The sequence below is a fragment of the Dromaius novaehollandiae genome, chromosome 3 (assembly GCF_036370855.1).
Source record: "Dromaius novaehollandiae isolate bDroNov1 chromosome 3, bDroNov1.hap1, whole genome shotgun sequence".
Lineage (NCBI taxonomy): Eukaryota > Metazoa > Chordata > Aves > Casuariiformes > Dromaiidae > Dromaius > Dromaius novaehollandiae.
In genome coordinates, this window is record NC_088100.1 from 52,271,077 (window position 1) to 52,291,265 (window position 20,189).

Sequence of the window (20,189 nt, forward strand, 5' to 3'; positions counted from 1 at the left end):
CTTTTAGTAAATAATAAATGAAATTCTGATTGCAGCACACTTCTAGACCCCTTAAAAGTTTATTTTATAAAACCTTAAGTCTGTGGAATAAACTACTCAGCAACATTCTCCTGCAGACTACAGCTATTTCACCTTCTTGAAAACCTGTTTGTGTTCACGATGTTTCTAGAATGAGCATTTGGACCAAAAAGAAAACATCCAATTTCCAAAAGGCAGCTTTTCTATTAGCTTCTCATTCCTCAAGAACAGCAAAACCCAAATAACCCCCCACTGTCCAGCTCTGTTAGTGGAATGTCCAGTAGTCTTAGGATACCACAGAATATGTCCATTTTAAAACCTGACAGAAGAAAAATATACTGCCCATACAGACTGGGGACAGAAACACAATGCTGCTTGATTTTTCCTAGAAAAGCTTCAATAGTAAGAGATGTAAGCTTATATTTTACACAGATTACTTTGGGCAACCCAAACCCAGTAAGGGCAGTGATGGTTTTAAGTCACTTTATTCTGTCTTCCTTCTTTTGGACCAAGAATTATGTTTCAAGATCCACTGCATACTCTCAGTCCAATGAACAAACTACACAGATACAAATGCTTAAAATAGGACCCTTACAACAACAGCATATCTGCTGTGTTTCAGACATTCAAGGTTCTCCAAGGACCCATAGTTATGCCTCTGCTCATGTTCAAAGGGTCCTCAGACATATTTGCAGTGGGCAGCCTGGCACTTCCCTAGTGCAGTTGAGAAGGTAAAATTGTTTAGATCTCCAGAAGGGCTAGATCGCATTGACACTGAGAGCATGCCCTCAAAGGGAAAGGTAAAACAGAGACCATGAGTTGATTTGTGAGTTTTGGTTAGTTCAATGTAGAAATAGAATTCCTAATTTTTGTGAGTAACCCCAAAGAAAAGCCAGACGCGAGGGGAGAGGGATAGGATATGGGGCTCAGACAGTGCCATGATTCCATACATAGGAACAACAGTTCCTATAACGAGGAATAGGAAAGCTACTCCTGAATGCAGATAACCTTTGAGTCATAATGCGGATTGCTACAGCAAATAAGATGAATTTAATTATTCCTGTGGAAAATTAGTAATAGGTTATAGTCATCTGGAAGTCATACCATTTCGTTTAGAAATTAAGGGTTAAAAATCTCCCAAGAACTCCTCATCCTCAAAACACTCACAAGGCTAGGTTATCAAAATCTGCCTTTTTTTCTTAAATAAAGTATCATTGGACAAGTATAATGGATGCAACTTTGAGCTACAGCATTTGTGAGTGGAACTTTCCTACCTAGCAAATACCCCACCTGAACATATCTGTGCTATGTGTTAAGTACACATCTCTCTCAACTTCTTATTTACCATCCATGATGATGGCATGTACACACACCAGCTCACAGATGTGTGCTCGGCCCAGGCCTCGGGGAGTGCACCATGCACTTTCTCACGTTTCTGGCCCCAGCCTCCCCAGCTGATGGAGAGGCTGAACAGAGCTCCCCAGTGACTGCACAGGTTCTTGAGCCTAAGCTCAAAGCCGGCCTGGCTGGAGGCAGCACTGCGGATGGTATCATGGTGGCTGTTTTGCTAAACATAACATGTAAATGCTCTCGATGTGACAAATGCAGCAGAGTGCAAAAGAGGCAAGTCAAAGGTGCTGTTTTAGTGAAGCTAACATTTGTATCTATCCAAAAGGCAACATGTTAAAACCAACAATCTCTCTGGACTACTGCCAGAGAAATGCAGCCTCCTACTCTTGAACTCCATTTAAGAAAATACTAGGACCCAAGAGGAATTTGTGAAAAGGGGAAGAAACAGAAACTGAAAAAGGTTGACTACATAGATTATTTTTTAAACTTGGCTCCTCTTCTCCCCATATCCAGTTTTTATTTCCCCAGTGTGATAGTGTGAACCTCAACACCCCAAACGACTGTGAAAGTTGTTTATTTCAATCTGCTGTCTTGCAGAAAGAAAGAGAAAGCATTAGGGAATGCTAGGGAAAGCATTAATAAATTAGTTATCACAGCAGTCCATTAGGTCCATTGACATAGAAGCAGGCTTGGCTGAAGGATGAAGATGAGGGCACGTGTTAAAAAGTCAGACTCTTGCTTGTGAGAACTATTAGGTCTGGGGGCGAGGCTTGATCATGAACTCTGGCTTGATCTTCACCTCTGCCAGCAAAATCTTTATTGCTCACATACCCTGCCACTGTTCCAGCCTGTCTTCCAAAACGGGGCATCAGGACAGGACCTGACTGAAATCTGGGGGACAATGAGTGCCAAGTCCTGCCCCATACACACAGATAGCTATGCCTCTCCACACACTGCCTGCCTTCTCCTTTTGTCCTCCTCGTTGTGCTTCTCCCTCCTATGCAAGCTTTAAACAATGCTTGGTTCTCAATGGCATGAGGTAGAGTGGCCTGCAGGCATAGTTACCACTGCAGAACTGGGGCGTGTGATTTAAATAATCACTCCAGGCACCAAGATCTTGTCCAGCAAGAGGGCAATTCCTTTGTTTGAGTGCCTCTCCCTGCTCCCCTGGCCTGCTACGAGCAGGAGCTCTGGGACAATGTGTGCACAACTATTTCCGAAACTGCGTATTACAGCAGGGTACCAGCTCCATGACCCTTTTTTGTTTCAAGGTTGACCCTTTCCTGAGCTTGCAAATCCCCTTGCCTTAGCTGGCAGAGTGGGTCGGTTGTGCCTATGAACTGCATGCTCCCACCTACAGCTTGTCTACTGCAACACAGGTGACGAGGGCAGAGTCCTGTCCCTTGGGGTGGCTCACCTCCCATTTCTCCCTCCTCACACAAGCCATGATGCAAAGGCAGGAAAGGCCCTTCCCCTGTGGCGGTGCCTGAACCCTTCTCCCTGACCCAGACAGGAACCAAAATTCATGATGTTTTATCCTTCCGGGAGGTACTTCCCTCCCCAGTGTGAAGTAGGAGATGGATGGTCCTTTCTAGGTCAGGGGAAAATAGTGTCCTCTCTGAGGGACTCAGGAGGGCCATGTCGTTCTGGGAAGTCTGAGCCCTCTGTCAATCCCACACGCATACCTTGGCTTTTGAGAAGGCCCCAATTCCCCAAATCCCCTGTTGTCTCTGTGTATAAAAGCCTTCTTGGTCAGGGTCTGGGAAATGAGACCTAGTTTAAATCTCTAAGGACTAATATAAAGTTAAAATAGAGGCTACCCTTAGGTAAAACTGACTGAGGAGGGAGTGATGGTGGTTGTGGGAACGGTAAAGGGCTCTGGCCTGAGGCAAAGATGGGAGTCACAGCAGCCAGGAAGGGTCCTGTTGCAGAGCTCATGCAGTATGTAACCAAGGAAGTACGTGACCATCCAGTAAATTGCTCCCTCTTGTCATACTTAGCCCATAAAAAGTTGTTTCTAGCTACTTGATCTCTTCCTAACATGGGTAGGGGAGAATGAGCTGGAAAGACTGCCAGTGTGTGGGGGCTTTATGTAGTAAGGGATGAAGGGGGAGGACAGTGCTGAAAGAGGAGAGATGCCACCAGTTGTCTTTGATGTGCTCAAACTGCCACGTAATAAAACTGTCTGTATTTTCAGGACATAGACCATGCCTGAGATTTCTGTCATGGATCCTACAAGAAATTATATACTACAAGCACTTAAATGCACATTCACTGTCCTCATTCCCCTACAGGGAAGGAAGGCAACCCTTGGGAAATGCAGACCTCCTCTATTGCCCTGGCCAGTATAACGTTCAATTATTAACCATGGAGTTAATGAAGGGCTTAGACATCGCCCACATTACTATTTCGTGTGTATGTGTGTCTGTGTGTGTGTGTGCACGTGCATGCACACACACAGTAAGCCAGAAGGGTAATCACAAAGTATCTCTCCTCCACAAATGCAGAGCTCAGCAAAAAACAAAACAAAACAATCGCCCTTAACTCTGTCCTGGCTGGCGAGAGTCCCTGTACACCTACTCTGCTAGTACTGACCAGGAACTGCCTCTTCCTGTATCATGGTCAAGATCTTTGCCCACCCTGTGGAAATAACATTATCAGCTAAATCTTACACATCTTTTTCACAACTCCTTCAACCTTTGCACACTGTGCCTTGCCTGCATTTAACCCTCAGGAAGTCCAAGGATAACACTGATCCTCCCGTGCCACTGCCAGTAACCCTCCCGGCAAGAAGACCTTTGAGCCTGCTACTGACACGACCTGCTCTATGCAGTGGCAGGACCCTCCTTCCTTTAACCGTGTGCAGAAGTGTTGGGCAGAAGGATTCATCCATCGCACAGAAACATGCCATCCTCCCTTCTGCTCCCTCTTTCTCTTGTCACAGTCACAGCTTTGCTAAGCTGCTGCCTGCTAATCCTGCCAGAATTCACTCCTGATCACTAAAAGCCTTCCAGACCCCATATTCTCTCCCCAAATATCAGCTGCCAGCTGCTAGGAGCTAGCAGAGTCAAAATTTCTGAGCAAAAACTCTGGGAGTTTAATTTTGCTGAGCTCAGCATACAAAAGTGGCATGAGATACAACTGGATAAACTGATCATCACCATGAGGCTTTTCCTGCTGAATTTGATGGACGGATCTGACTGCGGGGAAGCGGCACAGATTGGCAAATTGAAACTGCTCTAGCGCACTTGCCATTAAATCAGCTGCAGTGCACACAACCAAAGTTTACTGGTGAGTATTCAGGGAAATTTCCAAACAAAAGACAAAGATTTAACTAGATGCCCTGTTGTTAGTATCTGTGGTGATAAGTAAATGAAGGGCTTATTTTTTTTTTCCATGTAACGCGCTGCTTTCATCTCACCCTTTTCCTCTTCACCTGAATGCCTACAACCTTCAGGGGGCAACAGAATGAAAAGCTCTTTCTGCATAGGCAGATCCAATCACCCCTGCTACAAATCTTAATCCCTTGGATACTTGGCAGGGTTTCAACAAAGAGTCATAGGGCCTCCACTTTCCCCATGCAGAGAATCTGGCCCCTCTATGACCTTGCCTTGAGCTCTGGCCTGCACATTACAGAATTCTTTTCTTTCCTTTCCGTCCACATCTAAAACCAGGATTGAAATTTAAGAGTTTATAAAAAAGAGATTTGGTAATACCAGACATTCAGGCAGTCATCAAACCTTGTACAGAACCAGACTGACGGAATAAATGGGATAATGTCACTCTGGGAGTTTAACAATTGGTATAAAAAGTGAGTGCAATACTATGGAGAGCTAGTTACTCCATAATACAGTAATTTTACATGTTTTTTTTGTTGAGAAAAGTTATACTAATTGAATTGAGAACAATAAAAAAGAGAATTAGAAATAAACATGTTGGATTTTCTGCCTCCTGCCATTTTCAACACGACCATCACACACTGGCTGAGTTAGGACCATTTTTAAGCATACACAAAACTTATGCATAATAACCATCCTTCTTTGAGCCTAATGAAAGTAATCATAAAGTCCAATTTATGCATAGGACTCATTCCCATTTCTTTCCCCAGGTGAAGCACAGCTCAAATTAGTGACTGTTTTCTTACCTGGATATGGCACCCTCCCTTTTGTTACCAGCTCTGTCAGTAGGATCCCAAAAGACCACACGTCTGACTTTATTGTGAACCTTCCATACAATGCTGCTTCTGGCGCAGTCCATTTAATGGGAAACTTTGCACCTAAAGAAAGAATAAATGAGTTTTTTATTCAAAATAGAGACAGAATCAAAGTAGCCGTTCACAGTTGACTGTTTTGCTCTGCAACGCTTGCGAGCTGACAGAGCTGCAGACACATATTAACGTACGACTCCCTGGAATATGACCAAGGAGGATGGGACAGGTGGAATGTGTAGGGCAGAGGGAAAGACTTAGCAGAAAAGGGGTGGATTTGTCCCAAATCCCAAGAGAAGGGTAAGAAATTTTAATTCAGATTTGAAGTTTTATGAAAGAAAGAAGTCGTAAGAACCAATAACCCCAACATAATAGAAACTCCCCCCAGATGTTTTCAATTAACACTTCCCTGTGATATTTGCAACTCAAATAGCATTAGCATGTATGAATACAAGTGAGATTTATTAGAAGTGCACCTCCCAGCTTCCCTGCTCAAGCTGCGCAAAATGCAGAACAAACAAACACGGTAAAAATGTAAATTAAAAACAAACCTAATATTTCATTAGAAACATGCAAGGATTTAAAAATAATACTGCCATGCGAGTTGCTTGGAGTGCAATGATGTCAAGGCATAACTTTGGCCTATGATTTATAACTTGACAGTGTACTTTAAGCTCCTGGTACTGAAAAGCCCATAGTGCCTTAAATACGTGCAGTTCTAATGTGCTCATCCATCATCAGAGCTTGCAGGAGCCAGTTGTGGTACGGATGGTGCGATAACAAGCCTTTAAACACTGATTTATTTGCCTTTCCAATCATTTACTGTTTTCTCAGGGAAAATATTTTTCAGTATAACTTTAAAGAAAACTCTTGTGGTAATAATTAACTCATAGTATGTATGAAAAAGTATGCAGACATTTCCCTGATGCCTTGCATTAGCATACAAGCAACAGAGTTGCATTGCCTATTGCTGATCCCTAGTGACAAACACTCTCAAATTTTGAAACATACTGACTTTGACTTCTCACCACCCTCTCATAAAAGTTCCCTCAGCTTTCAGGAGGAGTGGGAAAATTGTAACATGGAGAAATCACTCTCAGAGAGTTAAGTTATGGCACTGTTTACAGTTCCCTGCTGGGGCTGCTCTGCCATCACATTCAGCGCTCGATGCCTCACGGCCTCTGCTGTATGCTGCAATCTCATTTGGGCTCAGAGCACAAAGCAGACATGGTAAATCTCATTCCCTTACTCAGTAAAATATCAGATGTGCTAAAAGCTTTCCAACACTAAATGTAAGTCACCCTAAAAGAGACTGCTACTCAGAAAGAAATACATATTTTCTTGTGAAAGTTGCAGTTGTTCAAATAAGTCCTACTAAAATTAAAAAACACAGGACGAATGTCAAATCCCTAATGCCTGAAGTCAGGAACTTAAGTCTAGTTAAGCATCAGCCTATCAATGGTTAGATCTGCAAAGATGCTGAAGGATTTGTGGATGTCTATGCACTTTCAAAAAAGTCAGCCTGCTCTATATTTAAATTAGTCGATAGGAAGGCAGGCAGGAGCTAAAATTCAGGTGCTCAGGTTGGCCTCAATTTCCCTTACCTACGCTACTTGTTCATGAGACCAATCTTAGTTTACCGCACTCAAAGTTGGCAAGGCTTCATCTTCTCTTAAAGTCTACCTTTGCTGTGACGCCCAAGAGCTCTGCAGCAGCCTGCCATGGTGAGAGCTCCCATCCTGGAGCTTTGCCTGGCTTCAGCAACACCAGCAGCTGTGGGGTTTTGGCAATTCGCTCTCCCAACCACTGGCAAGGCCTGGGGCAACAAACCCTGTGCCAATCCCTGGAAAAAGTGCAAGCTGCACATTATCTGTGGGTCACGTTCCCTAGGCCTGTGGTTCATGGCAGGCGTGTTATGAATATGAGGACTAATGTCCCTCTGTTCTCTCATATGTGCAGCTGAGATAGTACACAAATACCATGCCAGCTGCAGCAATAGCCCTAGGCTGGCTATCAGCCTGAAGACCTGGACTTTGGCTGGTGGTGTGTGAGATGGCCAAGCATGAGACTTTGTGTGTTCATTTGTTGCACGTGTTTTATCCAACAAGTTTTTCAATCAATCATCACCTGTGTTTCTCTGAGAAGCTGAACCAGTGCTGGTCTAATTCCCTTGGGCTTCATAATCAGATCCAAAGGTAGCAATCACTTAGAGCTCATCTTTGGAGGACAGAAATCTCTTCAAACTCCTTTCTGACCAACTCCCCCACTAATTTTACCTTTTTCATCTACTGCCAGTGTGGCACTGGGAGATGAATATGTGGTGTGCTGAGGGACCATAGGAAGATGAGAAGCAAGGTAAGTAGGCAGGAAGAGGGGACAATTCCAGCACATCCGTTTTTCTGAGAGCTAGAGCAGTACCAATCCCATGGGACACGATGAGTGCTGCTGGAAAAGACAAACAGCCCACGCCATGGAGTTTCTGATGACAGCATGACTACCGATTACATTTTTATATTGCCTCTGCTACAGGTGATTCTCTGTCTAAAACAACTAATACAACAGTCATGTGTTCATTTTTTGCAGTGTTTCCTGAAGTTTGGTTTGAAAGAGGAGGAAAGGAAGGGGAGGCTGGCAGAAAGGCCACTAGAAGAGTTCTGCCTCATGGTTTTCAGGGCCCACAATGCATGCTGGAAGCTAGATGGTCCAAGAGAGCCAATGCCCTCACATGGCAGAGCAATCAGTAGGGGGAGAGCAGAGACCAGTGAGGATGCACCAAGCCAGCCACCTGCACAGCTGTAGGTACAATGCATGCACAGCTGTAATGGAGATATGGCATGTAGCTCGCTGGAAATAAGGATAAGCAACAAGGGTGAGAAGCACTTTTTGAGCACCATCAGAAGCTGTGTGTGCTTCCAGAGGAGCTCAAACAGGTGTCAGCACCACTGCTACAGCGTGAACAACACCAATGTGTGTGTATGCGTGCATGTAGGAGTTCATCACAGCAACACCTTGCGGTGACTAAAGTGGATCCCCTCCAAGGTGCTGCCTCCCATCTAATGTCTGGTACTGGGGACACAGGCACCACTCCAAAGCCTCCTGACCGCTACTGCTGTACAAAGCACTCACACAGGCCAGATGCTGTTCTAGTTGCTCAGCCTGGCTTCTGATCGACAGGCAGTCTCGGCATTCACTCTGTTCCCAATGCACTGATTAAAAACTACAACCCCTCTCTCTGTCCAGGTCTCAGCAGCTTATTAAACCAGCTGAATTTGTGCTGAAAACAAATTACAGCATCAGGTCGCCAGATAAAATTTGTATTACTGGCAAACTTGTTAATAAATCTGATAAACCAAATTGCTCCACCTGATGAAGCAGCCTATCTCCTACTTTCAAGGCATATTTTACATCGAGGGGGATTTGTCTCTTTTTTCGCTCGAACGGCTGAATCAATTTTATTACAAACTGGCAGGTCAGTACTCGATGCCTATAAACCGAACACACTCTAAATTCATTAGGTCAGGATAGCCTGTCTTTGCCCAAAAGTGAGGTCTTAATCTATGGCTTTTATCCCTGCCCCTTTTTAAAAACACTTCAACATGGGAAAAGCCTTTTTGGGGTTTCTTCACTGCTTGGAACCATAAAACAATAAGCCAAAGCTTCTCATATGATTTATTGCTGGGGCTGCAGGCCTACCTCTGAGGATTTTAGTCACATTTAGCCCTGGGATCTCTGCCCTGCTCTGCCCAGACATTCACACGGGTTATCTCCCAAGAGGATTTCTCTGGGAAAATCAATCAGTGCCTCTGCTCTAATTCTTCCTTGGCTCCAAACAGGTTGCGCGATGCAACCAGAGCAGAGGGGGCTGGGATAAGTGAGTGACCTTCATGTACAACTCTGCATGAATTCTTTGGATGCTATGGAAAATCCCTTAGAGCTTTGTTTTTCAAATCTAAATCTCTACCGAGCAGAAACCTCTGAAATCCATGCCCTAAAGCTGCTGCCGGCTTGCTAATGATACCATTTCAGGAAATGCTACAAAGTTGCTACCTCTTGCACCAAACCAATCCCAGCTGAACACCCCAAGCCCTAACACCCACAAACCATGGGAGCTCTCGGGTCAGTGGCTGGAGAATGTAGCCCAGCACCAAATTGCTGGGGTTGAGAAAGGAAAGCTGCAAAAGGTAGAAACTAAACGCTGAAGCAGGCTTGTAACAGGAAATGAGTCAGTCGTGGTAGGTGATGATGAGTGCTGTGTGGGAGGGACTGCGCAACTACATTTTTTTGTGTTGTGAGAACTCACATGAAATTACAAGCCTGGCAAAACATCAGAAATCAGGACCAGGCTCGGCAGGCTGCTCCCACCCCAGGAAGCAGGGAAACGAGAGGCGGAACGGCAGGTCTGAACACAGCCCCTCTCCCCCTTGCGCTTCCTCTTGACCTGGTCACACTCCCTTTTTGCAGAGCAGATGGCATCGCCGCAGGAGCGTATCAGCGATCCAGGACCCCAGAGGCTTGCTGTTGAGAAATAAGAGTTGTTCGGCCTGTCCGCTCTGCTGCAGGCCCTGGGAACGGCAGGCAAAGAGCAAGGACAAAGCCCCGGACACTACAGCCTGCAGCACTGTCTGTCGCAAACAAGAGAGATCTGATTAGCTGCTGAACTGGCAGCCAAGTCTCTACGAAAGGACTGGCAAGCGTGTGGCGGAAGAAGAAAAAAATCCCCACTCATTTCTAAGAAAAAAAAATAAGAAGCATCACTTGGTTTTGAGCAGGGCAGGAAGGAGATAATTCTAACTGTTAAGGAGGCAAAAATGATCTGAAAGTTTACAAACACGTACCAGAGCTCCCGAAATAGCTCTGACTTGTCTGGAAAGCATCAGAAAGATCCTTATTGTTTCATGTGTGCTGGAGTAGTGTTACTGCAAGTGCTGCTAGTGTACGCAGCAGAAACACAGCCTGGAAAAAAACTCTGCTCTTTTTTTTGTAAATGCAATTTTAAATTCGTATCAGCTGCTACTGCTTAGAATAGTAACAACTCTTCCCCAGCAACTCTGCGGAGCACTCAGCACTCTCTGCAAAAAAGCCATGGGCTTGGCCAAAATATGGCATAGCTCTGAACCAGATCAGCATAAGGGTAACAGAACTACATGGGAAATCTTGTGTCGGAGGTGACGGGAAGCTTCTCTCTGCTCTGGAGAAGAGCAGGAATTTTAAGGCTTGCCTTACGAGGTGGACACAAGCATCCTCACTGATGGAAGGTGACAAGACTGATGCCCGACGCTGTGCAAGGGGAAAAGATGATACAACAGCAACTATCAAAAGACCCGAGCCCCGATGGGGCAGGCTGCAATACAGCCCACCACTGTAGCCTTTAAAATGGGTGTCATTTTAGTAGGCATGTTTTTCGCCTTTGATTACTCACTTCCTCTAAAACTAGAAGAGCCAAATGCTCATTACAAGCCAAGAACTTTTTTTTGGTATTATTTAATGGCAGTATATAGCTGCTAGTCACACACTTTAAATCATTAGTGGTGTGACCATCTCTTTCCTTCCTGACAATTGCTGAGAAATGGCAGTGCAGACAACGAACCGCTTTTTATTTACCTCTCATAAATCAGGAGCAGTCAGGCCTCCTTTGTTTAAACCAAAAAGAAAATAAACTGGTCAGTAAAATGTTACCACCGGCCTGAGTAATACCCGTACAGGTTCAGGAATCCTGCACTCTAACCCACTGGGGCTCAAAGCATCCCCATCTGTTTCCTTTCAAAATAGTTAAATGGAGGCAGAAGTGACAGTGGGGGAAGGGAGCAGGAGATGGAGCAAGGCTGGAGAAAACCACCTCTTCTCTGCTCCAACAACAAGCTCCGTACCAACCTGCTTCAGTTGTGAGACGGAGGACTGTGGAAGAGAGAGCGACCCAAGGCTTTAAACTTCACATTTGGTATGGCAGAACATTTCTCTGCTCCCTGAGGAGCTGCGGGGAGGCAGCGCTCCCCGCCCCCCTTCCCTCTGCTAGCCAGGCTCTATTCCTGTGTCAAAATTCCCACCGAGGCAGTAGTCAGCTAGATAAACAGAGCAATCCCCAGATGCATCCCCTCGGAGGCTGAAGTAATAGGTCATGGGAAACAAGCAGAGGCAACCGTTTCCTTCTGATACTGTGGTCTCCACCAAGCAATGCTCAAAACTGAGGCTAAACAAAACAAAACGGGATTGAATTCCACTTAAAGAAAGATTCTATTCCACTAAAGAAAGTGGAATAATAGGAGCCATTTTTCTTCCTCAGTAAGTTGAAGGTACTAACTAGGGTGTCCAGCTGAAAGCCAGGCTAAATGCAATGAAATGTAAAGTGAGAATATGCTTTTTGGTTTAAAGAAAAACAAAACAAAACAAGCAACAGATTAAGAAAGAGTCAAAAACACATTAGTAAAAGTAGGAAAATCTTTCTACAAAACCTGTCTATCAGCCCATGGACAGAATGATGCCACTAGAGATGTTCATAATGACAACTCTTGGGCCTCTGCTTTAAGGCATCCTCTAGCCCTGAAGGACTTCAGTCTAACCTCAGTTAGGGGAAGATGTATTACTCATCCCCTTGCACTACAGAAAAGAAGGGTGACTTCTCCAAACTTGCACAATCAGATCACACTGGAGAAAACAGGATTCAGGTCTCCTACCAACAGCCATGCAAGTTCAAGGCCAAACCACTCCTCCTTCCCCAACCAGGCTCTTTTTCCACAATACAGCCAATTTCCACATTGGAAGAGGGGTGGGGGATATACATGTCTATGCTCCCTCTCCCCTGCCAGTCCCGGCATTCCACATTTTTGCAGCTCAAGGTTTTCCCATCCAAAACCCAGTAATTTTTATTGTCTTATAAAAACTAAGCTTCTCCACAACATCAACCAGGCCGGGTTTCAAGGATTTCTAACATGTAAAGAGAGCAAAACTATTCTGAGAGATTTTAACCAGGAAGCAAACAGAGCATCAAAGGATTTCCTAAGGATCACGAGCTTGAAGAGATATAGGCAGGAATAGGTTACATACTTGTCTTTTAAAACAAATAATTAGTCATGTCAAACTATACACTGAATGGTTTCCAAAGGGAATGAGAAACATGGCAGTAAAACAGACAAAAATGGAGATAATATAGAACACTGTTTCAAAGCCATTCTACAGACTGGATCTGGCTGCCTTTTTTCATGTAAAACTCTTCTTGTTTCACAAAAGAGAGGGCAAAGCAAGCAGCTTTCTGTCTACCGGAGCTTGCACACTGTTATTGCTCTGGAGAGCAATGACACAAGACTGTTTTTGCAAGCAAGGAACAATTCCCACCCTCAGGCTCAAATCAATATCAGTTAACTCTCCGCATTAGTATCTATCACAGGTTCTTTAAGAGCCCCACAAAATAATCAGGACTTCCTGTCTGAACACACAGTAGTGACTGTTAGCATGGATGTAGCCTGCGTTCCACATCTTTGTGACTAGGTACTGCTGACAGCAATTAAGAGTCGTGCAAGTGGCATGAGAGCTTCTGCTCCCAGGGAAATATAAGGCATTCTGGAAACTCTCTGGCTCATTCTGTCAACACTTGAAAGTTACAGAAAGAGGTTAGCTCTTTCCTAAGAATTAATGACAAAATCCATGCTAAAACAGGGACTTTTGGTTAAGAGAAAAAGCTTGTAATAGGAAGGAGTAAATGTGGGTTAGGGAGTACTGAACTGACCTCACCTTCTGATGACATACAACATGGTTTAATAAGATATTCGCTGGCTTTGGCACTGAAAAGGGACGGAGTGGTATTTACCGACACACATTGAGCAAGCACTACCAAAGTACTGCCAACAGAGAGAGAACAAAACTGTAGCTTTGCAGACTTGGATCAACATCTGACAACTAAGCATGACTTGTAAAGAACGACTAACTACAAAGAGCTTGTGTCATGGCTCAATCTGAACAAACAAATGCTTTTAAAAAAAGCTCTAATACTCTTTGATATATTTTTATAGCATATCAGTGGTTGGCTGTGCCCAGCAGTCTGTGTGGCACTGGCAAATGGCTTTGCTATTACAGTAACTTTTTAAGTTCCCAAAGAAAATACTGTTCTCAGAGAGACAGCTCTATTGCATAAAAGCAGAAATCTTGAATAGATTGTTTTGACCAGTTTGAAAAAAAAAGAAGTCAGGGTAGCACAGCAGTTTAGTAAAAATTAGAAGACACACTAACAAATAAATAGCTTATAGTGGCATCGACTTTTTTGGGTTCCCTGTTCAGGTTTCTAAGGTGGTAAGTAAAGTGTTGTTGTTGTTATGGCACCATAAGGATCTTGTCTTTAGTGTCACTTAACCCACCTGGGCTCAAAGTCATCATATTTCCTTTAACAACTGACCAAAATGAAACAAAGACAACCAAATAAAGCCTTCTCTTTAGGATGTGCATTGACCAGTAAAGTTCTGGGCTAGCAGTTAAATATGAGTTCAGGATTTACTGAAGGCAACTCCAAAGCATATGAGAGAAAGAGATTTTTTCAAAACAATTTTCCACTCTTCCTCATAAGAAAAATGACACTCCATGCTATGCCTCCTGCAGTACTTACCTTGTCTTGCTGTATATTCATTGTCTTCAATCAGTCTTGCTAATCCAAAATCAGCAATCTTGCATATTAGGCCATTCCCCACGAGAATGTTTGCAGATCGCAGATCTCTGTGTATGTAATTCATTCGCTCAATGTAAGCCATTCCTGCAGCCACCTGTTAGAAGCATGAAACACAATCAGTGCATTTTAAAACAAACTTGTACATAAATGGGCTATGAAACACATATACCTAAATGCTCAATACTCTGAAAACAGACCTGGGCTGCCATGTCCACTAAATTCGGTAACTTCAAAGCTCTTCCTTCTCCATCTTTTAAGAAATCTAGCAAACTCCCTGTAAATGCAAAGTTAAAAGAACAGAGAAACGTTAGGGAAATAATGACTATTCATCAGGATGTATATGCAGCCTTATATGCAATATTAAAGACAGAAATGTTTTGAGTTCAAGTGAACAGCTTCAAAGAAAGAGCAATATTTTCAAATTCTCCTATTATATATTGTTTCCCTCTGCTTTAAGGTTGGCTTGCAGAAGAGTATGTCACTCGTTCAAAGAAAGTTGCAGGGAAAAGAAACAAAGTTGTTTTTAATTTTCCTGACTATTACTAAGAAAGCTGATCTTTCTGAACTTACTCTATGTGCGCCAGTGCTCTTTTAAAGTACATAGTGCTGCTCTCTAAAGGCATCAGCTAGCTGAAAAGCATCAGCTCGGTTCCAAGCCACACAAGTTATGGAAAAAGTCAGATCCCAGCTCAACCTACTCCAAAGAAAAGGTCAGCCTGCAACCCAATAAGCCCAAAGGGGTTAGCATTAATAAAGACTAATTTTCCTTAGGAGGTAGAAATTAATAGCTATTCATCTTTAGGTAACATGCAACTAATCACAGTGTGAAGCATTAGTTTTAGAAGACCACTATGCAAAATTGAAGAAGACAAAGTGGAGATCTGACAGAAGTGGTTTTAGCAAAAGCAGTATGCACACAGCCTCCCTGTATAAGGGAAAGCAAGGAGGTTCCCTGGAGTTTTTAAAAAAGCTTAGGATGCTATAGTTCCCTTCCCAACCTCATACTTAGTGTGTATTTAAACAGAGAAGTGGAGCAGTCCCCTTTAAATAAGGTCAGTCAAATATTTTAATAAATAAGAGGAAAAGACAGATGATTAGGCATTTTTCTCTTGATAAATCCTCAGCCTCAAGCTCATAGTCAAAGATACAAAATGGTACAGTAAAAACCAGTAAACTAAGCCAAAATAAACCATGTGTTTCAGAAAGATTTTGAGAAGTCTTTTTTTAAGGGGAAAAAGCACATGCTTGACACTTAGACATATGATTAAAGTGTGAGTTAGTCAGTGCTTGGATGCCTCTGAGGAGGAGGTGGGCAGGCACCTGCCAGGAAAATAAAAATCAACTCCAAATAGACTGAAAAAATGTACTCAGGATTTTAGAGTGTATTCTCCAATGTACAATGAAACTATGCTGTGAGAGCTTATGTTTCCTATTTGGTTCATTTGCTTTTCCAAAACAAGCAGATTTTTTGCTCTACTCTCAGCACCCCTGCTGGAGATCTGATGGAGCTAAAAGTCTTCCTTTTCTCATTTTACTACATCGTAACCAGTTAAGTAGCTTAAAGAAAAAGAGAAGAGAGAAGGGAGAAGGGAGAAAGGAAATGAATGGAAGGGAAATTAAGGCAAGGCAAGGCAAGGCAAGGCAAGGCAAGGGGAAAGAGAAAAGAACCATGTGTGCAAATCATTTATTAAAATGATAAATGGGGCAGACTTAAAATTAAGCTGTGATCTGAGAGTGAGGTGTATGCTTTAGAAGTCAGACTTGCTTTTGAAAGCAAAATCTTATGCTGAGAAGTAAATATTGAAAGAAGATGCCAGTGCAGGAAAAGTTAGGATCTCAGAAAGTATTATGTAATATGATTCAAACCTAGAAAATGCAAATCTCCAGTTGTAAGGGAAGTTTAGATGCTGATAAAGTTGGAAACACTGAAGCTGTACCAAATTTTCCCTCCCCCTACCTGGCACAGATTTTCTGTTATGTGTACATTTAGGGGATTTTAGTTTTTGGGGCCCAGTTCAGAGCTGAATTCATAACTCTTCCAAAGCCAGAAGTGAATTTAGTTTCCTATTCCCTCTCTCCTTGCTTACACACGCTGTTCATGCATCACACTGCACCTCCCTTTGCATCCACAAATAGCTTTGACAAAAAAAAAATATTGCTCTCAAGGGCAGCAGCTCTGACTTCACCTTTGCTCATGTACTCCGTGACAATATAGATGGGTTCTTCAGATACCACAGCATAAAGTTGGACCAGTTTGTCATGTTTTAGCTTCTTCATGATTTGGGCTTCTTCTAAGAATGATTCTGGAGACATAGTGCCAGGCTTCAGAGTCTTGATGGCCACTTTAGTATTTCCATTCCACGTACCTACAAGCACAGATATTTAGTTAGGTTAAACATCTTCTGCTCCCTTTCTGATGGACACCTAATGTAACCGAAGAGTAAACTGGCAAGGACACTTAATACCGATTTTTTTTAAAAAGTGGTTTCACATTTTGCCTTATCATTTATATTGCTCCCACCTCTCCCTCATAATTTAGTCTTTTTTCTATTTTACTGAAAAATAATACTCCCTTTGGCATTGGGGCACAATCTCCCTTGCCTTACTCAGACAACGCTTCCACTGACATCCATGGAAACCTTCTCTGAGTAAGAAATGCAGGACCAAGTACATACCGGTAAAATCAATCTTTACATATATCCCCTGTCACAAGTAATTACTATCGACAACAACACAGCTCCAGTTACAGATTTGAATAACAGAACTGGTTAAATGCAGAACTTTCAGTCTGCAGGCGATTTCAACATTTTTTGTTCTGAATCAGAGCAAAAAACATTCTACGAAAAATTCCCCAAGAAACAAATTCTGAACTGATTTCATTTCAGAAACACTGGCATGTTTCCAGAACGAAATGTGTCTTTTCCCCTCCCTTCCTCACCCCCAGAAGCCCAGTAGCTGCTGATTGCAATTAGGTAGTTCTTGTCCACTTCACTTTTTTATTTACTTGCAGTTAGCAAGGACACAAACAAGTCGCATCACTTCTCAGCCATGATTTACCAGGTTTTCTGGAATACCCTGCTCTGGGGCAATGCGGCCGAGCATACTGCTCTGCTACTGGAAACTTGTAGACCTGCTCCTGAGGGATTGTCTGTGTGGCTGGTGCAACCCAGGAGTGGGAGAGCCCGGCGGCCGCAGAGGCCGGCAGTGCTGGGGTGCAGAGCCCTGGGGCAGCAGCAGGGAAGCACCGGCACCCACTCTGGACCCTGACAGCCTGCACAAGGACCCGGAGAGAGCTGGGCAACACTGACTGAGGGCTTCCCAGAAGTGGTGCAGCTTCACTTGGGTATTTGCAAGAGGGAGAGAAAGGACAGGAAAGGAAGAAATAAACACCTACCTATGTCAACAGGTTTCTTGGGAGTAGGGTGGGTGGGAAGGGAAAGAAAAGAAAATGAAAATGCGTGGAAATATCACTTCCCTAGTGCTTTCCAGTTGTCCTCCGCCCATGGGGGTGAAGCAGATTCGAATGGGACCCCTGAACTACCACGAGTCAGTAAGGAAGACTGAAACCATCAACCCTGGAAGTGCAGGATCCGCTGCAGTTTGCTAAGTGAGCTGGCAGAAAACCTGATGAAACCATCTCAAACTGGTGTGTTTTCATACAGCATTTTGGAGTTGATGGGCATGTACAGAACTATGGTTGTTCAGAAAAATTCTTGACTATCTTTACTGAAAAATTCACTACCACACTCCTATAGTAATAGGGAGCCAAATGCAACAGAAGCAATGGCAAATGCCTATTTTTAAAAAAGTTACTTTAAAAATAACTAAGAAATAATTTTTAATGCAGAAACAAGCAGTCCACACTCTCTCCATTGGCTCTCTATAGAGCACTGACTGTGAAAGTGTGGCTGTGGAATTCTTTTAACTTGGATCTCAAGGATTTCATATAGAACATGATCTATTTATAGGGAACTGCTATTTAATAAGGCAGGAGAACAATCCTGAATGGCTTCAGGAATTAATTGCATTGGGTGAAATTTACTCCTCTGCACGTGAGTGTGAGGTTTGCAGAAGGCCTACAAAGTACACGAAGACTCAGACTTAAATCTAGTTTCTGTAACTGAAGATGTCAATGAAAGAGGTAAGGTAAAATAAGGCTATTCGGAACTTCTTAAGAGCACAATAAGAGCCAGTTACCACTGTTCAGCTGTTGTGCAGGAACTGGCTAAGCCAAAATAACTTGATCATGAGCTTTTTGCAACCTGCCAGAGCACAACCGAATTGGGTTGCTTTTGTGTGAAAAGTCAATTCCCAGCTGCCATCTTGCCTAGTCAAGGATAGAGGAGAAGTGGCTGGGAGCCACTGGGTATGTTGTCCTTCACTTCCAGGGCAATCCATGCAGCAACACCCTATGTTGTTTCAGGATGGCCTGAGAAACATGTTAACTAAAAGTGGGCTGTACAATTTTGGTTTCCACTAAGCCTTGTCTTTCTTCTGCCAGCTCAGTGCCAGGTGCTGTGACCTCTCTCGGTGGTGGAATAATGTCCTGAGCTACTACTACTGCTAGCTCAGGGTACCTGAGGCAGACTCTTCAGCTCTTAGTCCACTCAGTCCTTCAAATCAGAGCTGAAACAAGACTTCACTTCAGTGGTACTAATGTGTAAGCCAGGAAGGATACAACTTCACTTTCTGATTTTAAGCAGACTGACCAAAGCCTTCTCTAATGGGTAAAAGAGAGTATGTTTCATATGGGGCCACTGAGAAGCAGAGCCACAGAGTACCTTCAGGCACAGTCACTTTGCAAAATTACCACAAATTATATAAACCTAGAATGAAACCCTAGTCTCACAGACACCAGGGCTTTTCTCACTGCCATTAATTAACTAGGATTTTACTTGGTGTGTTAATCAGATTAATTGTGTATTATCTATCTGTTTGGCCATAATAAAAATCCCAAGACTCATTCTATTACTGTGAAATGTTTTTGCTAATTCTACTTTTTAAAAACACTTCTGTGAATTTCTCCAGTTAAAAAAGGAAAATCAAGTGCAAAGGTTATTTCACCTTCTCACCCAAATTGCAGTTTAAATTGTAAAATTTTCTTGTTGTGCTTTAGTATTTTAATCTGTCATTGAAAAACTAGTTAACCTTCATTAAGAGACCTCCTTCTGAACTCCTGTTGGTAGTTAGCTATTACTTGATGCATTTTTTATTCATTTTAATGTATTATCTATTCTAATTTGGTAATGCTTCATGACTGCTAAAATATTTTTATTACATATTACTTTAAGAAAATAATGCAACAACTGTAATAATATCTTATTATATTTCTAACAGATATTTGGTACTTTATTTCTCACAGTTGAGATTTTTTTGAATTTCATTTGCTAATTTAGCTTATTGTAACAGTTTAAGATCCGTGGCACACAAAGCTGACCACCAAGAATTCACATCAGCTTGAATCTCTCACATGCATTCAAGATGGAGAACAAGATGGTGAAACTGCAGTTATCTTGGGACACTAATAGAGAACATAGGCAGTTTTCTTTGCAACAGGCCAACTGCATTCTATAAACGTCATAGACTTGCAGGTATGTTCCTTGCTGTAGCCTTGCAATGGAAAATAGCTGCAAGAACCCTGCACAGCCCACTGGTTATTTTGCTTTTACATTCTTTTGTGTCACTGCAGCAAAAAGAATTACCAAATCGGTCCACCAAATGACCCTCAAGTGAAGAAACTACATATAGTGTTTTTTTTTTTTTAATCAGTCATTTTAAAGAGGCTATATAGAACGTAATTTGGTGTAAAAAATGAGTCTAACTCTCATTAAATGACCAGTGCATTGTGTTTCAGTGCTAAGACTATACTAAGATTTATGTATCTTTTAATTGCTATTGTTTTACAGTCATTTAAAGAAGGAGGCTCATGCAGAAGGGAGTAGTAAGAAAATCAGGCGAGTGTGC

The 20,189-nt window shown here is 42.8% G+C and overlaps 1 protein-coding gene across 8 annotated transcripts in view; it reads right to left on the minus strand.

Annotated features, from left to right (window-relative positions):
* FYN (FYN proto-oncogene, Src family tyrosine kinase) overlaps window positions 1-20,189 on the minus strand; it is a 139,029-nt gene that overhangs the window by 5,110 nt on the left and 113,730 nt on the right. For all 8 annotated transcript variants that reach the window (XM_064508890.1, XM_026119917.2, XM_026119919.2 and 5 more), the window contains 4 exons: window positions 16,412-16,591; window positions 14,423-14,499; window positions 14,166-14,319; window positions 5,513-5,644 (listed from right to left, as the gene is read on the minus strand). In XM_064508890.1, the coding sequence (XP_064364960.1) occupies window positions 5,513-5,644; window positions 14,166-14,319; window positions 14,423-14,499; window positions 16,412-16,591 (543 nt within the window). The remainder of the gene's footprint in view (window positions 1-5,512; window positions 5,645-14,165; window positions 14,320-14,422; window positions 14,500-16,411; window positions 16,592-20,189) is intronic.